This window comes from Ursus arctos, chromosome X (genome assembly GCF_023065955.2).
Source record: "Ursus arctos isolate Adak ecotype North America chromosome X, UrsArc2.0, whole genome shotgun sequence".
NCBI lineage: Eukaryota > Metazoa > Chordata > Mammalia > Carnivora > Ursidae > Ursus > Ursus arctos.
Window position 1 is genome coordinate 48,827,626 of NC_079873.1, and position 25,282 is coordinate 48,852,907.

General features: G+C 38.5%; 1 protein-coding gene across 12 annotated transcripts in view; it reads right to left on the bottom strand.

Moving 5' to 3' along the window:
* ARHGEF9 (Cdc42 guanine nucleotide exchange factor 9) overlaps positions 1-25,282 on the bottom strand; it is a 427,917-nt gene that overhangs the window by 65,781 nt on the left and 336,854 nt on the right. For all 12 annotated transcript variants that reach the window (XM_048213365.2, XM_057312109.1, XM_048213367.2 and 9 more), the window contains one exon: positions 6,529-6,708. In XM_048213365.2, the coding sequence (XP_048069322.1) occupies positions 6,529-6,708 (180 nt within the window). The remainder of the gene's footprint in view (positions 1-6,528; positions 6,709-25,282) is intronic.

The window sequence follows — 25,282 nt, forward strand, 5'->3', positions numbered from 1 at the left end:
AGAGGGTACATTCCTCAATTTCATAAAAACCATCTATAAGCCTACAGCGAATATCGTTCTCAATGGGGAAAACCTGGAAGCCTTTCCCTTAAGATCAGGAACACGACAAGGATGCCCACTCTCGCCATTATTATTCAACATAGTACTAGAAGTCCTTGCAACAGCAATCAGACAACAAAAAGGGATAAAAGGTATTCAAATTGGCAAAGAAGACGCCAAACTGTCTCTCTTCGCAAATGACATGATATTCTATATGGAAAACCCAAAAGACTCCACCCCCGAAATACTAGAAGTTATAGAGCAACTCAGTAATGTGGTGGGATACAAAATCAATTCTCAGAAATCAGTTGCATTTCTATACACGAACAATGAGACTGAAGAAAGAGAAATTAGGGAATCCATTCCATTTACAATAGCACCAAAAATCATACGTTATCTCAGAATTAACTTAACCAGAGAGGTAAAGGATCTATATTCTAGAAACTACAAATCACTCTTGAAAGACACTGAGGAAGACACCAAAAGATGGAAAAATATTCCATGCTCATGGATTGGAAGAATAAACATAGTTAAAATGTCTATGCTACCCAGAGCAATCTACACTTTCTATGTAGTTCTCTTTCTTAGTGGCATCTTTGGTTTTGGAATCAAGATAATGCTGGCCTCATAGAATGATCTTGGAAGTTTTCCTTCTATTTCTATTTTTTGGAACAGTTTGAGAAAAATAGGTATTATGTCTTCTTTAAATGTTTAGTACAGGGACGCCTGGGTAGCTCAGTCAGTTAAATGTCTGCCTTCTGCTCAGGTCATGATCCCAGTGTCCTAGGATTGAGTCCTTCATCAGGCTCCTTCTCAATAGGGAGTCTGCTTCTCCCTCTGCCTGTCGCTCCCCTGCTTGTGCTCTCTCTCTCTGACAAATAAACAAACAAAATCTTAAAAAATAAATGTTTAGTAGAATTCTCCTGGGAAGCCATCTGGCCCTGGACTTGTTTATTGGGAGATTTCTGATCAGTGATTCAATTTCTTTGCTGGTTATCAGTCTGTTCAAGTTTTATATTTCTTCATTTTTCAGTTTTGGTAATTTATTGGTTTCTAGGAATTTATCCATTTCTTCCAGACTGCCCAGCTTATTGGTATATAATTGTTCATATATTCTCTTAAAATTGCATTTCTGTGGTGTTGGTTGTGATCTTTCTTCTCTCATTTGTGATTTTATTTATTTGGGTCTTTTTTTGATAAGTCTGGCTATGGGTTTTTAATTTTATTAATTTTTTTCAAAGAACCACGTCCTGCTTTCATTGATCTATTTTTTTTTTTTGTTTCTATGTCATTTATTTCTGCTCTCATCTTTATTGTTTCCGTTCGTCTGCTGGCTTTGGGCTTCCTTTGTTGTTCTTTTTCTGCTGAAAAATCCTCTGACAGGCTTATGGGTTTTTCTTTGTATGCAGCCTTCTTCTTTTCTCTTGCAACATTTAGAATTCTTTATTACTATTTTTTCCCATTTAATTACTATGTGTCATGGTGATGACCTACTTGCACTGAATTTGGAGGGGGGAAATCTTTGTACCTCCTGATTCTGGATCTCTCTTTCCTTCCCCAGATTTGGGAATTTTCCAGCTATTATTTCTTCAAATATATTTTCGGCCCCCCCTTCTCTTCTTCTGGGGTTCCTATAATGCAAATGTTATTATACTTGATGGAGTCACTGAGTTCGCTAAAGCCTATTCTCATTATGCAGCATTTGTTTGTCTTTCACATTTTCAGGACAAACAACCTAATTAAAAAGATAGTATATTACAAGCATGATACACCATGATTAAGAGGGATTTATCCCAATCCAATTCACTATATTAACATAGTAAAATGAAAAATCGTATGATCATTTCAATAGATACATGAGTGTTTGACAAAACACATATGATAAAAACCACCAGTAAACTAGGATTAGAAAGAAAACTCCCCAATATGATAAAGGCCAACCATGAAAAACCTAAAGCTAATATCATTCTCAATGGTGAAATATTGAATACTTGCCCATAAGATCAAGTACAGAACAAACGATGCCTGCTTTTACTATTTCACCAGTGCAATAAGACAAGAAAAGGAAAGAGAAGACATATAGATTGGATATGAAGAAATAAAAATTAATGTAGCATTGCATGTCAACTATTTGTAAAAAAATTTAAAAAAAAGAAAAACAAATAAAATGAAGAAATAAACGTCTTTGTTCAGAAATTATATGATTATATGTATATAAAATCCTAAGGAATCTACAAAAAATACTGTAAACAATTATTAAGTACAGTAATATGTCAGGATTCAACATCAACACACAAAAATCAATTGTATTTATCTTGTGTTTATCAACTGTATTTATCTATCACAGCAACAAACTATAGGAAACTGAAATAAAAATATTCTTTATAGTAGCAGCAAAAAACACACACCTAGAAATCAATTCTAAAAAAAATAAGGTCAAGATTTATACCATGAAAATTAGAAACAATGCTAGAAAAAATATAAAAACCATAGATAGTGTTCATAGAGCTGAAAGCCTAAAAATTTTCCCAAAATTGATCTACAGATTTAATTCTATCCTGATCAAAATTCTGGCAGTGTTTTTTTGCTTGCTTGTTTTTTGGCAGAACTTAGCAAGCTGACTTTTTCCCCTAGTTTTGCTGAGAAAAAAACGGACATACATCACTGTATAAATTTAAGGTGTACAGCATGATGGTTTGAATATATATGTTATGAAATGATGAAAAGGATATCATCCATCATCTCATATAGTTACAATAAAGAGAAGAGAAAGGGGTGCCTGGGTAGCTCAGTCGGTTAAGAGTCTGACTCTTGATCTCAGCTCAGGTCTTGATCTCAGGTTCATGTGTTCAAGCCCCACACCAGGCTCCACAGAGTGGAGCCTACTTAAAAAAAAAAAAAAAGAGAGAGAGAGAAAATTACTCCTTGTGATGAGATAGATTTATATAGAAATACAAATCAACTATAATAGCCAAAATTGTTTTGAAGAAGAATTAATTTGGAGCACTTATACTATCTGCTTTCAAGACTTGCTACGAAGCTACAGTAATCAAGACACTGTGAGAATTTTTTTTAACCTATGTATGGTGATAGATGTTAGCTAGACTTATTGTGATCATTTTTTGTGATCATTTTGCAATATATACAAATATCAAATCATTATGTTGTACAACTGAAACTAATACATTTTATGTCAATTATATCTCAATTTAAAAAAGCAATAAGAAATAACAGTATGGTATTTGTATATGAATACTCACATAGGTCACTGAAATACAATAATGTCCCTAAAAAAAAACCCCACGTATATGATTGATTTTTGACCAATGTGTCTAAGTAATTCAATGTAGGAGTTAAGTTTTTTCAATAAGCTGTGCTGGAACAACTAGATATCCATATGGAAACAAATTAACTGTGACCCTTATTTTGCACCATATATAAAAATTACCTGAAAAAAGGTCATAGACCTACATATAATAAACAAAACCACACAACTTCTATAAGAAACAGGAGAAAAAATCATTGTGACCTTGGGTTAGGCAAAGTTTTCTTAAATAACACCCAAAAAACATGAACCATTAAAAAAAACAGTGATAAACTGAATTTCAACAAAATTAAAAGTTTATGCTTTTCAAAGACACGGTTAAGAAAACGAAAGGCTTAGCCACAAACTGGGAGAAAATCTTTGCAATTCACATATCTGAACAACAACTTATAAACAAAAATCAAAAATCTCCCAAAACCAAACAATAAGAAAACAAACAACCTACTTAGAAGTGTGGAAAATACACGAACGGACATTTCACTAAAGATTTTATACAGATGGCAAGTAAGTGTATGAAAAAATGCTCAACATCATTAGCCATTAGGGAAATGCAAATTAAAATCACAAGGAAATGCTACTACATACCTATTAGAATGGCTAAAAAACAGACAAACGAAAAAACACCTACCATGAAACCTAGTAATCCCACAGATGGAAGCAACGTAGTAAACAACCCATATATCCTAGAATGCACTAGTGAATGTGTGGTATAGTCATACAATGGAATATTACTAATAAAAAAGAACCAACTACTGATACCTATAACAACAGGATGATATCAAAGGCATTCTGTTAAGTAAAAGAAGCTAAACACAAAGACTACTACTGTATGATTCCATTTATATGACACTGTAGAAAAAGTAAAATTATGGTGACAGAAAGCAGATCACTGTTTAGGAAGGGCCAGGAGTAGGAACAGGGATTGGCTACAAAGGGATAATAAGAAAAGTTAATGAAGTGGTAGAAATGTGCTGTATCTTGGTTATACGGTAGTTATACAACTGTAAACATTTGTTAAAGTTCATCAAATTATACAGTAAAAATTGGTGAATCTAACTGTATGTAAATTACATCTAAACAAAGCTGATAAAAATGACATTGAAGAACTGAATAATAAAAGCTTAAATAATCCAATTTTTTTAAAAAGGCAAACTAACATTTAAAAGAAATGATAATATACCATGATTAGGTAGGCTTTATTCTAGCAATACAATGTTCATTTAACATATAAAAATTACTCAGGACAAATTCACCACTTTAATAGATTAAAGGGTAAAAGCAGGTGATCATTTCAACAGATTAGTGGTACTTTTTGTCCCCCAGGGGACATTTGACAATGTCTGGAGACATTTTTGGTTGCCACAACTTAGTGGTTTTGAAGTACTGATGGCATTCAGTGGGTAGAGAACCTGAATGCTGTTAAACACACTAAAATGCACAGTGCAGGCTCCGACAAAGAACCACTATTCTATATTCAACTTTCCCAAACAACACTGTGTTTATATCTATACATATTGCTATAAGTTACATCTAGTCTGATGTTTGTTATTGTAACTACATACATCTAGTCTATTGCTCCTCCCAACACAATACCCCACAGTAAGCATCCTCTATTTGTTTTTTTTCATCCCCTGGTGGTAAATACTTAAGTTGCTTCTAATTGTACTCCACCACACACACCACCACCATGCAATTAACAGCCTTGCAAATGCTCCCTCATGAACCTCTGTAAGAATTTCCCTGGCATATATATGGAAACACTATGTCATACACATGTTTGGCTTTGATAAATACTGCCCAGGTGCTTTCTGAAATGGCTGAACCATTTTAAATACTGTGCAGAAAAAGTTAACTTATCAGGCCTGAGACTGCTATTCTTAGAAAGACATGCTTGGAAGGTTGGCTCTTGGCTGGTATCTTGGAACGTGGATCTCAGGAGGGTTCTCACCATTCCCTGACAAGAGTGGCTCACTGTGCCTACACAGTTTGTATACACAATGTGGCTTATGCTGAATAAGTGTTTCCCTTTGGGGAGTCTGGAACTTTGGTATATTCTAGGCAGAGCATGCCTACCTGATCAGTCTCCCATAAAAATCTTGGGTGCTGATTCCCTAATGGATTTCTCCGGTAGAAAACATTTCACATATGTTGTCACAACTCATTGCAAGGGGAACTGAGTGTATCCTATGTGACTCTACTGGGAGAGGTGTCTTGGAAGCTTCTCCATAGTTTCCTCCAGATTTTGTGCTATGTGCCTTTTCCTTCTGCTGATTTTGCTTTGTATCCTTTAGCTATAGTAAATCATAACCATAAGCATGACTATATGCTGATTCCTGTGAGTCTTTCTAGGAAATCACTGAACATAAGATAGGTCTTAGGGATAGTCCCCCAACAAACATATAGGGAATTTGCAAGATTTACTTCTAGTTGCACACTTTTCTGTGTTACTTGAATTTCATATCATGTGCACATATTACCTCTTTAAAAATAAATACTTCTTACAAAGGAGGAGAAGAATTGGCAGAACAACTAAGTCACCGGTGAATGAGACTCAAAAGATATTAGAGAACCACAGAAGTGTACAATGAAACCTTTTTTGTATTCTAGATGAGGAAGCCCAAAGAAGGGAAGGGAGTCACCCAAAATTACCTAGACAGTCATTACAGACATAGGACTCAAATTCTTGCTTTCCTGTTTCCTAGTGCTCCTTCCTCTAAGTCACATTGCCCCTTTTCCAATATTTATCACTTCCTCCACCTTATTGCTCTCTTCTAAATGTCTTGAAGAGGCCAACTTTCATGCTGACTATATTTCTCAGATTCCTGGATTTTCCATTCAGTGACTATGTTCAGAGTTTCTTCCAAAACAATGAGTCCCATAGAAACTGAACCCAACAGGTATAGAAAAAAGAAAATGAAGAAAATCCTACTGGTAGTTTTCTTGAAGGAGAGGAAAAAAGGAAGGGAATGGTGAAGAAAGAGTCCTAGGCCAAACCACAGTACCCTTCCTAAGTCCTCATACCCTTGCAAGGGGGTTACATCAGGGTTATAGGAATCTCTACCCCACCACAGACAAAGAAGCTGAGCAGGACCAGACAGTTGACACACTTCTTCAATTTTTTCCTATCCCCTCTCAAAACCCTTCCCAAGGGGAAAGATGCTTACGTGCTCCAGGAAGCAGGGTCCTATCTCACTGAGGTGGGGGTCATCATTGTTGTACTGTTTCTCCAGGTCTCTCACGAAGCCCATCTGAAACCTGTAGATGTCTTCAATGTTCCCAAAAATTACCTTCAGTTGCTCATCACTGAACATGTCCCTTCTCTTCCGGCATTGCTTCAGGTAGCCCTGCACACAAAGGAAAAGTCTAGGATGAGGATATTCCTGACTCCATCAGGGCTTTAACATTTATTAAGCGCTAAGAAGGTTCATTAATATTTTATGAAATAGGGAATAATCATTTATATTTTTCATATGAGGAAATTGAGATTGAAAGAAGGAAGTCACTCTACCAGTGAGTAATTAGGAAAGCTGGCTCAAAAGCAAAGTTCTTCAGAGTGCAGAATCCACAGTATAGAGCTTTCCCCACCATTCTTTATGACAAGGACCCCAAAAGTCATAGGGTCTTTTCTCAGAAACTGAGTAAGCACAAACATTTTTACTCGTTTTAGTAGTTATTGATTTACCTGGACCCATTAACATCTCAAAAGTCCTCATTTCTTATAGGACTAATCCAAAATGTATTAATAATATTGACAACAATTTGGAAACAGAGGCCAAGTGAGGAAAACTTTGAATTAACAAAGCCAAACCATTCCTTAAAGAAAATGTCTTAGTCATCTAAGAAAGCTGACCAGCAGAGGTCATTTGGATGAGCTTGGCCAACAAGTCCACAAGTGCCCAGGCATAGTGTCTTTAACACAGTAAGTGCTCACACATTCATGAATAAACAGTTGAATTAATACAGCTAGGCATTGATGGTAAGGGTAGATTCAGTGAAAGAGATTCTTGATCTGATAAGAGAGTACTAACATAACAGAACCAGACTCAAGGTACACCATAAGTCAGGGTAGAAGAGAAAGAAAGAAAGAAAAAACCATTTTCCATTCTGAACCAATTAGTGTAAACTTTTAAGGGTCACTGTGCTCATTAGAAATAATTAGCATATGAAAATGTTCCTGGTGAGACTATATTATGGTCATTTACTTTATTTTTAAACTTTTTTTTATTATGTTAAGTTGGTCACCATAGAGCACATCATTAGTTTTTGATGTAGTGTTCAATGAATGATTCATTAGTTGCCTATAACACCCAGTGCTCCTCACAACATGTGCCCTCCTTAATACCCATCACCTTTTTACCCCCTTCCTTCTGAAACCCTCAGTTTGTTTCCTGGAGCCCACAGTCTCTCATGGTTTGTCTCTCTCTCTGATTTCTCCCCCTTCAGTTTTCCCTCCCTTCCCCTATGGTCCTCCGTGCTATTCCTTATGCTTCACATATGAGTGAAACCATATAACAAATGTCTTTCTCTGATTTACTCATTTCACTTAGCATAATCCCCTCCAGTTTCATCCATGTTGATACAAATGGTGGGTATTCATCCTTTCTGATGGCTGAGTAATAATCCATTGTATATATGAACCACATCTTCTTTATTCATTCATCTGTTGAAGGGCATCTTGGCTCCTTCCACAATTTGGCTATTGTGGACATTGCTGCTATGAACATTGGGGTGCAGGTGCCCTTTCTTTTCACTACATCTGTATCTTTGGGGTAAATACCTAGTAGTGAAATTGCGGGGTTGTAGGGTAGCTCTATTTTTAACTTTTGAGGAACATCTACATTGTTTTCTGGGTCATTTACTTTCATCTAAAAGCTAAATGTGATTTTTGTAACACCTTAAAGTGTTGAGACCCTAATGAGGAATGTTGTAGTGACTAACAACTGTTTACACATCCACTTTGTCTCCTCTTAACACAGCTTCCAATGTAACCATTCATCTAGGCATTACCCAGGAAGATCATTACCAGCTTCAATGCCCTTTACCAACACCAAGCAAAATCTCACTTCTCACTCTCCAATTCAGCCATTAAATACTAAGTGTCTTTCAACAATTTGTAAATTAATAGTCTGTGCCTGTTTTGACATTTAACTAAAAGCTGCTGTTCTCTTTGACATTCTCAAGATGTCCTGCATTCATTCATATCCAATTCCTGACCAGGTAAAAGATGTCCTCTATTTCCAGAAAAACCTAAGTACTACTCCTTTTACTGAAGTAGCTCCAAAAATTCTGCCTCCCCAGAAAGCATTCCTTGACTAAAGGATAGAAGAATAAACTCCCTGCCAGAATGTAACTTCCAGGGTTTTCTTGCTTCTCTCTCCCTCCCCTATCTCTTTCTCTCACACTATCACCTTTGGAAGTATATTAACTATAGTGGAGAAAGGAAAGCAGTGAGCATATCATCTGGCAGGAACTTTTCCATCTCAACATTAGGTGAAGGGACAGAGATTTCCTCATCCCACTCCCAATATTCATCCCTAAGATAGGCCTGTGAGCACAGCTGGAAAAAAAAATGGTAACAACGTCACATCAGCATGTCATTTATGCATAAGTAGTAGGTATTGGTGAGTAACCACATTGGAAGATGTAAGAAGCCAGGCCGTATGGCTCATTCAACACCTGAGAAGCCAGTTCAGAAAATACTTAACAGTTTTGTTCACTACTCCCATTTGAAAGGTCTCAGGGACATAAAAAATTAGCATCACATCCCCAAAGTATAGCAGGGATGCTGGAGCTCAAAACCACTCTGGAATATAACAGAAATGAAAAAGAAGGGAAAAAGTGAGTTCTGGTAAAGAAAGAACTGATAAAGATGTCAGTGCAGCTTCTTAATTCCCTATATATGCTTTTATTGATTGCCATTATCAAGAACATCATTTTCTTTCTGTTAGATTATATGTGTTGTAGCAAGGGAATATTACTGTATATGAGGAGAAATGGAACTGCCCACAGGATGGGGGAACTCTAGACTGTTGTATCAACTGTTTTTCTTAAAAGCTAATGCTAGATATAAATATATTTTGGTGCATTTAGCTTGATGGAATATCATACAGCTATTAAATATGATTATTAGAAAGACTGTCTAAGTCTCTTCAACAAATGGTGTTGGGAAAATTGGACAGCCACATGCAGAAGAATGAAACTGGACCATTTTCTTATACCATACACAAAGATAAACTCAAAATGGATGAAAGACCTAAAGGTGAGACAGGAATCCATCAAAATCCTAGAGGAGAACACAGGCAGCAATCTTGGCTGCAACAAATTTTTGCTAGACACATTTTCAAAGACAAGGGAAAGAAAAGCAAAAATGAACTATTGGGACTTCATCAAGATAAAAAGCTTCTGTGCAGCAAAAGAAACAGTCAACAAAACTAAAAGGCAACCTAAAGAATGGGAGAAGATATTTGCAAATATCTTATCAGATAAAGGGCTAGTATCCAAAATCTATAAAGAACTTATCAAACTCAACACACAAAATAACAAAAAATCCAGTCAAGAAATGGGCAGAAGACACAAACAGACATGTCCTCAAAGAAGACATAGAAATGGCTAACAGACAAATGAAAAAATAGAAATCAAAAACACAATGAGATATGACTTTGCACCAGTCAGATGGCTAACAACTCAGGAAACAACAGATTTGGTGAGGATGCAGAGAAAGAGGAACCCTCTTGCACTGTTGGTGGGAATGCAAGCTGGTACAGCAACTCTGGAAAACAGTATGGAGGTTGCTCAAAAAGTTGAAACAGAGCTACCTTATGATTCAGCAATTGCACTACTAGGTATTTACCCAAAGGATATGAACATAGTGATTCAAATGGGCACATGCACACTGATATTTATACCTGATAGCAGCAATGTCCACAACAGCCAAAATATGGAAAGAGCTCAGACATCCGTTGACGGATGAATGGCAAAGAAGACGTGGTAGATATATACAATGGAATATTACTCAGCCATCAAAAAGAATGAAATCCTGACCTTTGAAGCAATGTGGGTGGAACTAGATGGTATTATGCTAAGCAAAATTAGTCAGAGAAAGAAAAATACCATATGATTTCACTCATGTGTAGAATTTAAGAAATACAACAGATGAACATAGGAGAAGGGAAGGAAAAATAAAATAAGATGAAAACAGAGAAAGACAAACCATAAGAGATTCTTAACTATAGGAAACAAACAGGGTTGCTGGAAGGGAGGTGGGATGGGTAACTAGGTGATGGGCATTAAGGAAGGCATTTGATGGAATGAGCACTGGGTGTTACATGCAACTGATGAATCTACTGAATTCTACCTCTGAAATTAATAATACACTATATGTTAATTAAATTAAATTGAATTTAAATAAAAATTTTAAAATAAGAAAGACTATCTAGAAAAGAGAGGGAAGATGGCACCAGAGTAGGAAGACCATAGGCTCCTCTTGTCCTATGTACACTAGATAATTTTCAAATCTCCCTAAATACCCAGACATCGACCTGAAGTCTCAGAAAACAAACTCCGCAACTAGGGAGAGGAGAAGTCACATCGAAGAAGGTACGAAGTGTGGATACATGGTTTAGGGAAAAACTGGACTGCGGGTGCTGTGGAGGGGAGGGACCAGTAGTTGCAGAGAAGGGTGAGAGAGAGTGGAATACACAGGTGAATGCAGAAAGTGAAATTTTCCCCAGGCCATTGGCTTGGAAAATAAAAGGGGCTGAATTTTGCAAGTTCTGCAACCACTGGGACATAAAGCCTGGAGTTTTAATGGTCAGTGGGCTTGGCCTGGAGAGCACTGCCCCGCTCCTGGACAGAAGGCAGGCAAAAAACAAACATGGCAGAAGGCATGGAAACGGTGATTTGAGGAATGCCTGGGGCACAGAGTGGGGAGATTATTTATTCTTCTTGGAGCTTCCTGAGAGGCAGCATTCACTGACACACCTCTCCAGAAACAAAGGAGCTAGCTGGCACCATTTCCCTGCTCTGCCCCTCAGCATAAACACAGAGCCACCTACAAGAAGCAGCACAGCTCTGACAATGGCTGCCTAAATTGCTTACATCAATTCACATACTCCTGCGCTCTGGCGAGACTGACTTTCTTAGTCAAACTTGCCTTAGTCCCAATGCAGCATGCCCCTCCCCCAGAAGACCAGGAGAAAACCCTGCCCATACCACAACTCTAAAGCCTGCAGTTTAAAAGGTCAGTAGACTTGGCTGGGATAGAGGCAGAAGAGCACTGCACTGTTCCTGGAGAGAAGGCAGCAAAAAACCCCAGAGGCAAACAGAATGGAAAGAACTATCTGAAAAAACACATGGGGCACACAGGAAAATTATTGGCTCTTCTCTGAGAAGAAGCATTCATGGAGACACCTCTCCAGGCACAAAGGAGATGACTGGCAACATTTTCCTCCCCCAACCCTCAGCATAAACACAGAGCCACGTGCTAGAAGGAGCCCAGTGCAGGGACTGGCTGTCTAACTTGCTTATACCAAGTCCCACATCCCTGTGCTCTGGCAGAATGGCCATTTTCAGTCAACTTTGCCTCAGTACCAGTGTGGCAGGCCACTCCCCCAAAAGACCAGCACAAACACCTGCCCACACCATGTTGCCCAACCAGACAGTTCTGCAAGTCCTCAATTCTCATGGAAGTAGTATCAGGTCTCATTTCACAAGGAGACCAGAGAACACCTAGTTAAAACTAGCCGTACTCATTTCGCTTAGCATTATCTCCCCCAGTCCCATCTATGTTGACAGAATATGGACTCTGGGAAACAAACAGAGGGCATTAGAGGGGAGAGCGGTTAGGGATAGGGATAGGCCGGTGATGGGTATTAAGGAGGGCACATATTGCATGGTGCACTGGGTGTTACACGCAAGTAATGAATCATGGAACTTTACATCTAAAACTTGGAATGCACTGTACGGTGACTAACATAACATAAAAAAATTATTATATATTTTTATATTTTTAAATATTTTTTATTATGTTATGTTAGTCACCATACAGTATATCACTGGATTTTGATGTAAAGTTCTATGATTCATTAGTTACATATAACACCCAGTGCACCATTAAATACGTGCCCTCCCCACCACCCATCACCAGCCTATCCCATTCTCCCACCCCCCTCCACTCTGAAGCCCTCAGTTTGTTTCTCAGAGTCCATACTCTCTCATACTTCATTCCCCTTCTGACTACCACCCTTTCTTTATCCCTTTCTTCTCCTACCGATCTTCTCAGTTCTTATGTTCCACAGATGAGAAAAACCATATGATAATTGTCTTTCTCTACTTGACTTATTTCACTTAGCATTATATCCTCCAGTACCGCCCATGTTGCAGCAAATGTTGAGAAATCGTTCCGTTTGATAGCTGAGTAATATTCCATTGTATATATGGACCACAACTTCTTAATCCAGTCATCTGTTGAAGGGCATCTTGGCTCCTTCCACGATTTAGCTATTGTGGACAATGCTGCTATGAACATTGGGGTGCATATGGCCCTTCTCTTCACTACGTCTGTATCTTTGGGGGTAAATAACCAGTAGTGCAATGGATGGATCAGAGGGTAGCTCAATTTTTAACTTTTTAAGGGACCTCCACACTGTTTTCCAGAGTGGCTGTACCAACTTGCATTCCCACCAACAATGTAGGAGGGATCCCCTTTCTTCACACCCTCTCCAACAATTGTTGTTTCTTGCCTTGTCAATTTTTGCCATTCTAACTGGCATAAGGTGGTATCTCAGTGTGGTTTTGATTTGAATTTCCCTGATGGCTAATGATGTTGAACATTTTTTCATGTGTCTGTTAGCCATTTGTATGTCTTCATTGGAAAAGTGTCTGTTCATATCTGCTGCCCATTTTATGATTTGTTTATTTGTTTCTCGTGTATTGAGTTTGAGAAGTTCTTTGTAGATCTTGGATACCAGACTTTCATCTGTAGTATCATTTCCAATATATGCTCCCATTCCGTGGGCTGCCTCTTAGTTTTTCTGACTGTTTCCTTGGCTGTGCAGAAGCGTTTTATCTTGATGAAGTCCCACAAGTTCATTTTATCTTTTGTTTCTCTTGCCTTTGGAGATGCGTCATGAAAAAGGTTGCTTTGGCAGATGTCGTAGAGGTTGCTGCCTATGCTTTCCTCTAGGATTTTGATGGATTCCTGTCTCACACTGAGGTCTTTCATCCATTTAGTTTCTCTTTGTGTATGGTGTGAGAGAGTGGTCAAGTTTCATTCTTTTGCATGTAGCTGTCCAATGTCCCAGCACCATTTATTGAAGAGACTACCTTTTTCCACCGGATGTTTTTTCCTGCTTTATCAAAGATTAGTTGCCCAAAGAGCCAAGGGTCCATTTCTGGGTTCTCTATTCTGTTCCATAGGTCTATGTGTCTGTTTTTGTGCCAGTACCATGCTGTCTTTGTGATCACAGCTTTGTAGTACAGCACAAAATCTGGCATTGTGATGCCCCCACCTTTGTTTTTCCTTTTCAAAAGTTCCTGGAGATTCAGGGCCTTTTCTGGTTCCATACAAAATTAAGGACAATTTGTTCCAGTTCTTTGAAAAATGTCATTGGTGTTTTGATCGGGATAGCATTGAAAGTGTAGATTGCTCTGGGTAGCATGGACATTTTAACTATGTTAATTCTTCCGATCCATGAGCATGGAATATTTTTCGATCTTTTTGTGTCTTCCTCAATGTCTTTCAAGAGTAATTTATAGTTTCTAGAATATATGTCCTTTACGTCTCTGGTTAAGTTAATTCCAAGGAAACGTATGGTTTTTGGTGCTATTGTAAATGGGATGGATTCCCTAATTTCTCTTTCTTCAGTCTCATTATTCGTGTATAGAAATGCAACTGATTTCTGAGCATTGATTGTGTATCCCGCCACATTACTGAATTGCTCTATAACTTCTAATAGTTTGGGAGTGGATTCTTTTGGGTTTTCCATATAGAGTATCATGTCATCTGCGAGGAAAGACAGTTTGACTTCTTCTTTGCTGATTTGGATACCTTTTATCCCTTTTGGTTGTCCGATTGCGGTTGCAAGGACTTCTAGTACTATGTTGAATAATAGTCGTGAGAGTGGGCATCCTTGTCGTATTCCTGATCTTAAGGGAAGGGCTTCCAGCATTTCCCCACTGAGAATAATATTTGCAGTAGGCTTTTCATAGATGACTTTTATGAGATTGAGAAATATACCCTCTATCCCTACACTCTGAAGTGTTTTAATCAGGAAAGGATGCCGTATTTTGTCAAATGCTTTTTCTGCATCAATTGAGAGGATCATATGGTTCCTCAGTCTTTTCTTGTTGATAAAATCTATGACACTGATAGATTTGCGAATGTTGAACCATGCTTGCATCCCAGGGATAAATCCCACTTAGTCATGATGGATAATCCTTTTAATGTACTGTTGGATTCTATTAGCAAGGATCCTCTTGAGAATTTTGGCGTCCATATTCATTAGGGAAATCGGTCTGTAACTCTCCTTTTTGATGGGGTCTTTGCCTGGTTTGGGGATCAAGGTAATATTGGCCTCATAGAATGAGTTTGGTAGCTTTCCTTCTGTTGCTATTTTTTGAAATAGCTTTAGGAGAATAGGTATTATTTTTTCTTTGAATGTTTGGTAGTGTTCCCTGGGAAAACCATCAGGCCCTGGCGTTTTGTTTTTTGGAAGGTTTTTAATCACTGTTTCAATCTCTTCATAATTAATAGGCCTGTTTAAAAAATCAATTTCTTCCTGTTTCAGTCTTGGTAGTTTATAGGTTTCCAGGAAGTCCTACATCTCTTCCAGATTGCTTAATTTATTGGCATAATCCTTCTAATTTCATTGGTGTTGGTTATGACCTCTCCCTTTCCATTCATAATTTTATTACTTTGGGTCCTTTTTCTATTCTTTTGGATAAGTCTTGCCAGTGGTTTGTCAATGTTACTTATTCTTTCAAAGAACCAGCTTCTAGTTCTGTTCATCTGCTCTTCTGTGCTCCTGGTTTCTAATTCATTGATCTCTGTTCTAATCTTGATCAACTGCTTTCTCGTGCGTGGATTAGGCCTGTTCCTCCATTGCTGTTCCAGCTTGTTGAGGTGAGAATATAAAAACTGCATTTTAGATTTTTCTATTCTTTGGAGTGAGGCTTGGATGGCTATGTATTTCCCCCTTAGGACTGCCTTTGTAGTATCCCATATGTTTTGGACCGTTGTGTTTTCATTCCCATTGGTCTCCATAAATTGTTTAAATTGATTTTTGATTTCCTGGTTTATCATATCATTCTTGAGAAGGATGGTTCTTAGTCTCCAAGTGTTTGAGTTTCTTCCAAATTTTTCCTTGTGGTTGAGTTCCAATTTCAAAGCACTGTGGTCTGAGAATATGCAAGGAATATTTTCAGTCCTTTGGTGTCGGTTGAGACCTGTTTTATGAACCAGAACATGGTCTATTCTTGAGAATGATCCATGGGCATTAGAATAGAATGAGTATTCTTTGGTTCTGGGATGTAGTGTTCTATATATATCTATGAGGTCCAACTCGTCCAGTATGGCATTGAAAGCTCTTGTTTGTTTGTTGATTTTCTGCTTAGGTTATCCGTCTATTGCTGAGGGTGGACTGTTGAGTTCCCCTATTATTAACATATTTTTATCTCTATGTCTCTTTATTCTGGTTAAGAGTTGGCTTGTGTATCTTGCTGCTCCCCTGTTGGGGGCATATATATTTATAATTGTCATATCCACTTGTTGGATACATCCTTTAAGAATAATATAGTGCCCTTCTGTGTCTCTAACTATAGTCTTTAGTTTAAAATCCAATCAGTCTGATATGAGAATTTCTTTTGAGGTCCATTTGCATGAAAGATGGTATTCTATCCCTTTACTTTCAGTCTGGATGTATCTTTAGGTTCAAAATGAGTCTCTTATAGACAGCCAATGGATGGGTCATGTCTTTTTATCCAATGTGCAACCCTGTGACATTTTGGGGGAGCATTTAGGCCATTTACATTGAGACTGATTATTGAGAGATATGATTTTAATGATGCCATGTTACCTGTAAAGTCTTTGTTTCTATCGATTGTGACTTTCTGTTCTGTATCACTCTTGGGGCCTTTTTACTTTTATAGAACCCCCTTAATATCTCCTGTAGGGCTGGTTTCGTGTTTACAAAATTGGTCAATCACTGGCGATTCTCGAAGGTCTTTATCTCTCCATCAATTCTGAATGACAGCCTTGCTGGATAAAGGATCCTTGGATGCATGTTTTTCTCTGAAAGAGCTTTAAAAATGCCTCCCCCAACCCCTTCTCTCATTCCAGGTCTGTGTAAGCAGGTCTGATGTAATTCTGATACCTTTGCCTTGGTACGTGAGAAGTTTATTTTCCCTGGCTGCTTTCAATACTGTATCCTTGGATCTAATATTTGCGAATTGCACTATGACGTGACGTGGCGTAGGTTTGTCGTGGTTGAGCTTGGGAGGGGTCCTCTCTGCCTCCTGGAGACGAATGCTTGTTTCCTTTGCTAGACTAGGGAAGTTTTCAGCTACAATTTGTACAAACATCTCTTCTAGACCTCTGTTTTTCTCCACCCCCTCGGGGATGCTGATGATTCTGACATTGGAACGTTTCATCATGTCAGTAATCTCCCGTAACCTACATTCTTGAGATTGGATTTTTTTGAGCCAAGTTTCTGTTTTAGCTTTCTCTTCTACTAACCCATCCTCCAATTTGCGGATACATCTTCTGCCTCATTCACCCTGGTCGTCAGAGCATCTAGTTTTGACTGCATTTGATTCATAGAATTTTTAATTTCTGCCAGATTCGCTCTCATTTCCGCCCTTAGAGATTCTATATTCTCATTAACATTTTCGTTAATACTTTTTTCAAGTCTACACATCATCTTGACCATTGTTACTCTGAACTCCATTTCTGATAATTTGGTTATATCCATATCCATTAGTTCTGTGGCAGAGGCCACAGATTCATTGTATTTTCTTTGCTGGGGGAGATTTCTCTTTCTTGTCATTCTGATGAGGAGAGGTTGCGGGGTTGCCCAGAGCCCAAATTATTGACCAGGACCCAGGGAGTGTGCACTTATTTATAGGGACCTTAGGGATGTGGGCTTCTTGGTTTTTAAGCCTGCCTTCTGGGGGAGGGGCCTGCCACACAGATACCCTGTTTGGGTATAGTCTCCATGTCCCCTGCTAGGGGTGATGGGGATGGGCACACTGTGAGCCGGTATTTCCAGGCTTTTGTTCTCTGGCGGCTTTCCCTGGCGGTTGCTGTGCCTCTTCTGAGAGTCAGAGCAGCAGTAGCTGAATCTCAGCCTCTGTCTCGGAACAGAGGGATCTCAGACCGTTCTCCACTGGTGTTCTGGCCACTTTAACTCTTTTTCTGTTGGTGCTGCTCAACCCTGCAGCTTCCCGGGGTATGCGCCCCACACCCGGCATCCCAGCCCTCACTTCCAGGGCCGACACATCTCTGTCCTTTGTGTTTCTAACACTGCCAGCCACCAGCCGCCCCCATGTGGTCCCGAACTCTGTTTCAGTGTGGTTCACGAGCAGTCCAGAGCTCCAGTTTTCAGACTGTTCGCGCTTTCCCAGGCTCACTGTCTCAGTCTGCTCTCTCACTAGTGCTGGTCCGTGAGTCCGCCCGCTCCCCAGTGCAGGTGGCTACCACTTCCAGGTGCCCGAACGCGGCGGCTCCCTCTCCCTTCCCTTTATCTTCCGATATCTGTGTGTGGATTCACGGCTCCCGGCTTCGTACCTCAATACTCATCGCTGGAGATGTTCATTTGTAGAGATCCAGATGTATCTTCCTGCGTCTCATGCTGATTCCGTGGATGTTCAGGATGGTCTGGTACCTATTCCGCTCAACTCAGGGGACCAGCTGAAAAAGGGGACCCCTACTCCTCCACCATCTTAACTCCTCCTCCCAAAAATTATTATAAAAACAAAACAAAACAAAACAAAAAACTAGCCATACTCAGGCCAAGGACCAAACACTGCCACTACAGGCAAGGAGAGGCATTGCAAATGACTGGCCTGAAGGATAATACAGCCAAAACAGAACAGCAGAGGACACTAAGCACACACCAGAGACACTCCCTGAAGCACCAGGCCCTGAACACTACAGGATCTGTTCTTCATAAAGCCATTACATTCAAGAGCACGAAACATAAGCAGATTTTCTAACACAGAGAAGAAGGCAGAGAATTAGACAAAATGCCAAGTTGAAGGAATTTATCTCAAATGAAAAAACAGGAGAAGGCCACGGCCAGAGATCTAAGTGAAACAGATATAAAAAAAAAATGCCTGATGAAGAATTTAAAGCACCAATCATAAGGATACTCGCTGGGCTTGAGAAAAGAATGAACGACTTCAGGGAGGCACTTCCTACAGAGAAAAAAGATTTAGACAACAGTCAGTCAGAAATGAAGAATGCAATAACTGAGATTGGACATAAGCTTGATGCAATAAACACCAGGCTAGAAAAGCAGAAGAATAATTAGTGATACAGAAAACAAAATAATGGAAAATAATGAAGCTGAACAAAAGAGAGAAAGAAGAATTATGTTACTTGAGAAGACAGAGGGAACGCTGTGACACCATCAAACAGTATAGCATTCATATTATAGGAATTCCAGAAGAAGAGAAAAGAGAAAGGAGGTAGAAAATTTGAGAAGTAAGAGCTTAAAATGTACCTAATCTAGGGAAGGAAATAAACATCCAGATCAAGGAGGCACAGAGAACTCACATCAAAATCAACAAAAGCAGCCAGCACCAAGACATATTGTAATTAACCTGGCAAAACATAGTGATAAAGAAAAATTCTAAAAAGCATCAAGACAAAAGAACTCCTTATCTTACAAGGGAAGATCCATAAGGTTAGCTGCAGATTTCTCCACAGAAAATTGTCAAGTCAGAGAGGGGTGGCATGATATATTCCACAGGAGGAATTGGGGGGAAAAATGGCAGCCAAGAATACTCTATCCAGTAAGGTTATCATTCAGAATGAGAAATAAGAGTTTCTAAGACAAACAAAACTAAAGGAATTTGTGAACACTAAACCAGAACTGCAAGAAATATTAAAGGGGATTCATTGAGAGAGCCCAAAAGTAAAAAACACCAGAAAGAAACAGAGACAAACTACAGAAACAGTGACTTAAGTGGTAAGGAAAAATAAAGCAACTTCTTTCATGACACATATCCAAAGACAAGGAAAACAAAAGCAAAAATGAACTTTTGGGACTTCATCAAGATAAAAAGCTTCTGCACAGCAAAGGAAACAGTCAACAAAACAAAGAGGCAACCCACGAAATGGGAGAAGATATTTGCAAATGACACTACAGATAAAAGGCTGGTATCCAAGATCTATAAAGAACTTCTCAAACTCAACACCCAAAAAACAAATAATCAACTAAAAAAATGGGCAGAAGATACGAACAGACACTTTTTCAATGAAGACATATGAATGGCTAACAGACACATGAAAAATGTTCAAAATCATTCGCCATCAGGGAAATTCAAATCAAAACAACATTGAGATAGCACCTTACACCAGTTAGAATGGCAAAAATTGACAAGGCAAGAAACAACAAATGTTGGAGAAGATGAGGAGAAAGGGGAACCCTCATACACTGTTGGTGGGAATGCAAGTTGGTACAGCCACTTTGGAAAATAGTGTGGAGGTTCTTCAAAAAGTTAAAAATAGAGTTACCCTATGACCCAGCAATTGCACTACTGGGTATTTACCCCAAAGATACAGATGTAGTGAAAAGAAGAACCATATGCACCCCAATATTCATAGCTGCATTGTCCACAATAGCCAAATTGTGAAAGGAGCTGAGATGCTCTTCAACAGACGAATGGATTAAGAAGATGTGGTCTATATATACAATGGAATATTACTCAGCCATCAGAAAGAATGATTACCCAACATTTGCATCAACATGGATGGGACTGGAGGAGATTACGCTAAGTGAAATAAGTCAAGCAGAGAAAGACAATTATCATATGAGTTCACTCATTTGTGGAACATAAGCAATAGCAGGGAGATTGTTAGGGGAAGGTAGGGATAAATGAAGGGGGGTTAAACAGAGGGGAAAATGAACCATGAGAGACCATGGACTCCAGAAAACAAACTGAGGGTTTTGGGGGGGGGGGATGGGCTAGCCCGGTGAAGGGTATTAAGGAGGGCATGTATTGCACGCAGCACTGGGTGTTATACACAAACAGTGAGTCATGGAACACTACATTAAAAACTAATGATGTACTGTATGGTGACTAATACATCAATAATAAAAAATTTAAAGAGGTCATAAATGATAAAGTCTTTAAAAAAAGGAAAAAAAAATAAAAGACATATCACACACACACACACACACACACACACACACACACACACACACACGAAATAAAGGCTTTGAATGATATACTGGACCTGATGGACTTCACAGATATATACAGAATATTCCATCCTAAATCAGCAGAACATTCATTTTTCTCAAGTGCACTTGGAACTTTCTCCAGAAGAGATCACATACTGGGTCACAAATCAGGTCTCAGCTGATACCAAAACACAGATTATTCCGTGCATATTTTCAGACCACAATGCTTTGAATCTTGAACTCAATCACAAGAGGAAATTTTGAAGGAACTCAAACACTTGTAGATCAAAGAGCATCCTATTAACAATGAATGTATCAACCAGGAAATTAAAGAAGAATTTAAAAAATTATGGAAACTAATGAGAATGAAAACACATCCCTTCAAAACCTCTGGGATACAGAAAGGCATTCCTAAGACGAAAGTACATTGCAATACAAGGCTCTCTCAAAATTTAGAAAAATCTCAAACATAAGAAACAAACTGAGGGCTTCAGAAGGGAGGGGGTGGGGGAATGGGATAGGCTGGTAATGGGTAGTAAGGAGGGCACGTATTGCATGGTGCACTGGGTGTTGTACGCAACTAATGAATCATCGAACTTTACATCAAAAACCAGGGATGTACTGTATGGTGACTAACATAATATAATAAAAAAATATTTAAAAAAAAAGAGGGAAAATAAAAAAAAAGCTAAACTTACCCTTAAATGACCTGGAGAAAGAACAGTAAATAAAGTCTAAATCAAGCAGAAGAAGAGACATAATAAAGATTAGAGCAGAAATCAATGAAATAGAAACCAGAAGAACAGAACAGATCAATGAAACTAGAAGCTGGTTCTTTGGACGAATTAATAAAATCAATAAATCTGTGCCAGACTTATCCAAAAGAAAAGAGAAAGGACCAAAATTAATAAAATCATGAATGAAAGTGGGAGAGATCATGGCCAACACCAAGGAAATACAGTTTTAAGAACATTTTATCAGCAACTATATGCTAACAAATTAGGCAATCTGGAAGAAATGGATGCATTTCTGGAAACACATAAACTACTAAATTTATAAACACATAAACACATATAAACATATACAAACATTTAAAGAATAATTAATACGTGCTGTTCTGAAATTGTTTCAAAAAATAGAAATGGAAGGAAACTTCCAAACTCATTCTACAAGGCCAGCATTACCTTGATCCCAAAACCAAAGAACCTACCAAAAAGAGAATTACCTTGGAGTCAAGGTAATTGGTAAAGGACCAATATCCTTGAGGACCATGGATGCCAAAATTCTCACCAAGATACTAACTGGCTAATAGGATCCAACAGCACATTAAAATAATTATTCACTATGACCAAGTGGGATTTATTCCTGGTCTGCAAGGTTGGTTCAACATCCACAAAGCAATCAATGTGATACACGAAAGTAATAAAAGAAAGGATAAGAATCATATGATCCTCTAGGTAGATGCAGAAAAAGCACTCTTTCTTGATAAAAACTCTCCACCATCTAGGGAGAGGGAACATACCTCAATATCATAAAAGCCATCTAGGGAAAAAAAAAAAAACAGTGAATATCGTCCTGAACAGGGAAAAACTAAGAGCTTTCCCTTAAGGTCGGGAACATAACAGGGATGTCCACTCTCATCAATGTTGTTCAGCATAGTACTAGAAGTCCTAGCCTACACAATCAGACAACAAAAGGAAATAAAAGGCATCCAAATTGGCAAAGAAGTCAAACTCTCACTCCTTGCAGATGACATGATACTGTATATAGAAAACCCAAAAGACTCCACCAAAACTGTTACAACCGACATAGGAATTCAGCAAAGTTGCAGGATATAAATTCAATGCACAGAGGTCAGTTGAGTTTCTATACACTAAAAATGAAGCAGAAGAAAGAGAAATCAAGGAATTAATCCTATTTTCAATTGCACCAAAAACCATAATATACCTAGGAATAAACCTAACCAAAGAGGTAAAGGATGTCTATTCTGAAAGCTATACAGTACTTATGAATGAAATTGAGGAAGACACAAAGAAATGGAGAAACATTTTATGCTCACGGATTGGAAGAACAAATATTGTTAAAATGCCTGTGCTACCCAAAGAAATCTACACATTCAATGCAATCCCTATCAAAATATCATCAGCATTTTTCAGAGCTGGAACAAATAATCCTAAAATTTGTATGGATTCAGAAAAGTCCCCACATAACCAAGGTAATGTTGAAAAAGAAAATTGAAGATGGTGACATCACAATTCTGGATTTCAAGCTGCATTACAAAGCTGTAATCATCAAGACAGTATGGTACTGGCACAAAAATGGACACACAGGTCAAGGGAACAGAATAGAAAATACAGAAATGGACCCTTAACTGTATGGTCAACATATCTTTGACAAAGCAGGAAAGAATATCTAATGGAAAAGATAGTCTCTTCAACAAATGGCATTGGGAAAATTGGACAGCCACATGTGGAAGAATGAAACTGGACCACTTTCTTACACTGCACACAAAGGTAAACTCAAAATGGATGAAAGACCTAAATGTGAGACAGGAATTCATCAAAATTCTAGAGGAGAACACAGGCAGCAACCTCTTTGGCCTCGGCCACAGCAACTTCTTGCTAGACACATCTCCAAAGGCAAGGGAAAGAAAAGCAAAAATGAACTACTGGGACTTCATCAAGATAAAAAGCTTCTGCATAGCAAAGAAAAGTCAACAAAACTAAAAGACTATCTATGGAATGGGAGAAGATATATGTAAGTGACATAACAGATATCTATAAAGAACTTATCAAACTCAACACCGAAAAAACAAATAATCCAGTCAAGAAATGGGCAGAAGACATGAACACTTCTCCAAAGAAGACATACAAATGGCCAGGAGGCACATGAAAAAATGTTTAACATCCCTAGCCATCAGGGAAATACAAATCAAAACCACAATAAAATACCACCTTACACCACGTAGAATGGCTAAAATTAACAAACAGGGAACAACAAATGTTGGCATGGATGTGGAGAAAGGGGAACCCTCTTACACTGTTAGTGGGAATGAAAGCTGGGGCAGCCACTGTGGAAAACAGTGTGGAGCTTCCTCAACAAGTTAAAAATAGAGCTACCCTATGACCCAGCAATTGCACTACTGGGTATTTACCCCAAAGATACAGATGTAGTGAAAAGAAGGGGCACATGCACCCCAATGTTCATAGCAGCATTGTCCACAATAGCCAAACTGTGGAAGCAGACAAGATGCCCTTCAACAGACGAATGGGTAAAGAAGATGTGGTCCATATATACAATGGAATATTACTCAGCCATCAGAAAGAATGATTACCCAACATTTGCAGCAACATGGATGGATGTGGAGGGGATTATGCTAAGTGAAATAAGTCAAGCAGAGAACGACAATTATCATATGGTTTCACTCATATGTGGAACATAAGAAACAGCACAGAGGATCATAGGGGAAGGGAGGGAAAACTGAATAGGAAGAAATCAGAAAGGGATACAAACCATGAGAGATTCTTGACTTTGGGAAACAAGCTGAGAGTTGTGGAAAGGGAGGTGGGTGGGCAGATGGGGTAACTGGGTGATGGGTATTAAGGAGGGCACGTGTTGTGATGAGCACTGGGTGTTATACACAACTAATGAATCATCGAGCCTTACATCGAAAACCGGGGATGTACTGTATGGTGACTAACATAATATAATAAAAAATCATTATAAAAAGAAAAAAAAACTAATGATGTACTATATGTTTGCTAACTGAACATAATAATAATAATTTTTAAGAAAACTAATGCCAGTTTATGTTGGAGTTGAAAAAATAAACAGGTTGAGAGGACAGAATGAGAAAAGTAATAGGAAAATGTTACACCACTGCAGGAGAGCAGCTTTTAATTGTGAGCCCTGTTTTCAGAAGAGAATGATGAAAATAGTACAGTCAGAGGGCAGTAAGCAGGGTAGACAGGGGCCTGAAAAATAACACAGGGCAGAAGGAGCAAAAGGGGTCTGTGGCTGTAATGCCAAGCATGCTTCAAAATGCTGTCAGATGCTACCCCATGGAATGGTAGGAAAGAATAGGGTGATATGGCAGTAGTGTGAACTGACTGAACAGAGGCAGTATCTGAGAGCCTCACTTCTGCCTTCTAGGAGTAAAATAAGCATGGGTGAGAAGGCAGACCACAGACACAGAGTAGTTAAGAGTACCATGGGAGTTTATCAAATCAATCACAATTGGTATAAATTAGCCTGGCATTGCCATAGTAACAGTTAAGAAAGGTTGCCTATCTATTTCACTCTGTTCTTAAACCCACAAGAGTTGATCTAAAAGCCTCGATCTATTTTTTGTTTTCATATAACACCCTGTGCTCCATGCAATATGAATCATGGAATAGTACATCAAAAACTAAGGATGACTAACATAACATAAAAATCATTATAAAAAATAAAAAATAAAGGGCTCAATCTAGTGCATTGAGTTAAAATTATTGCCTTAATGTGGGATACAAAC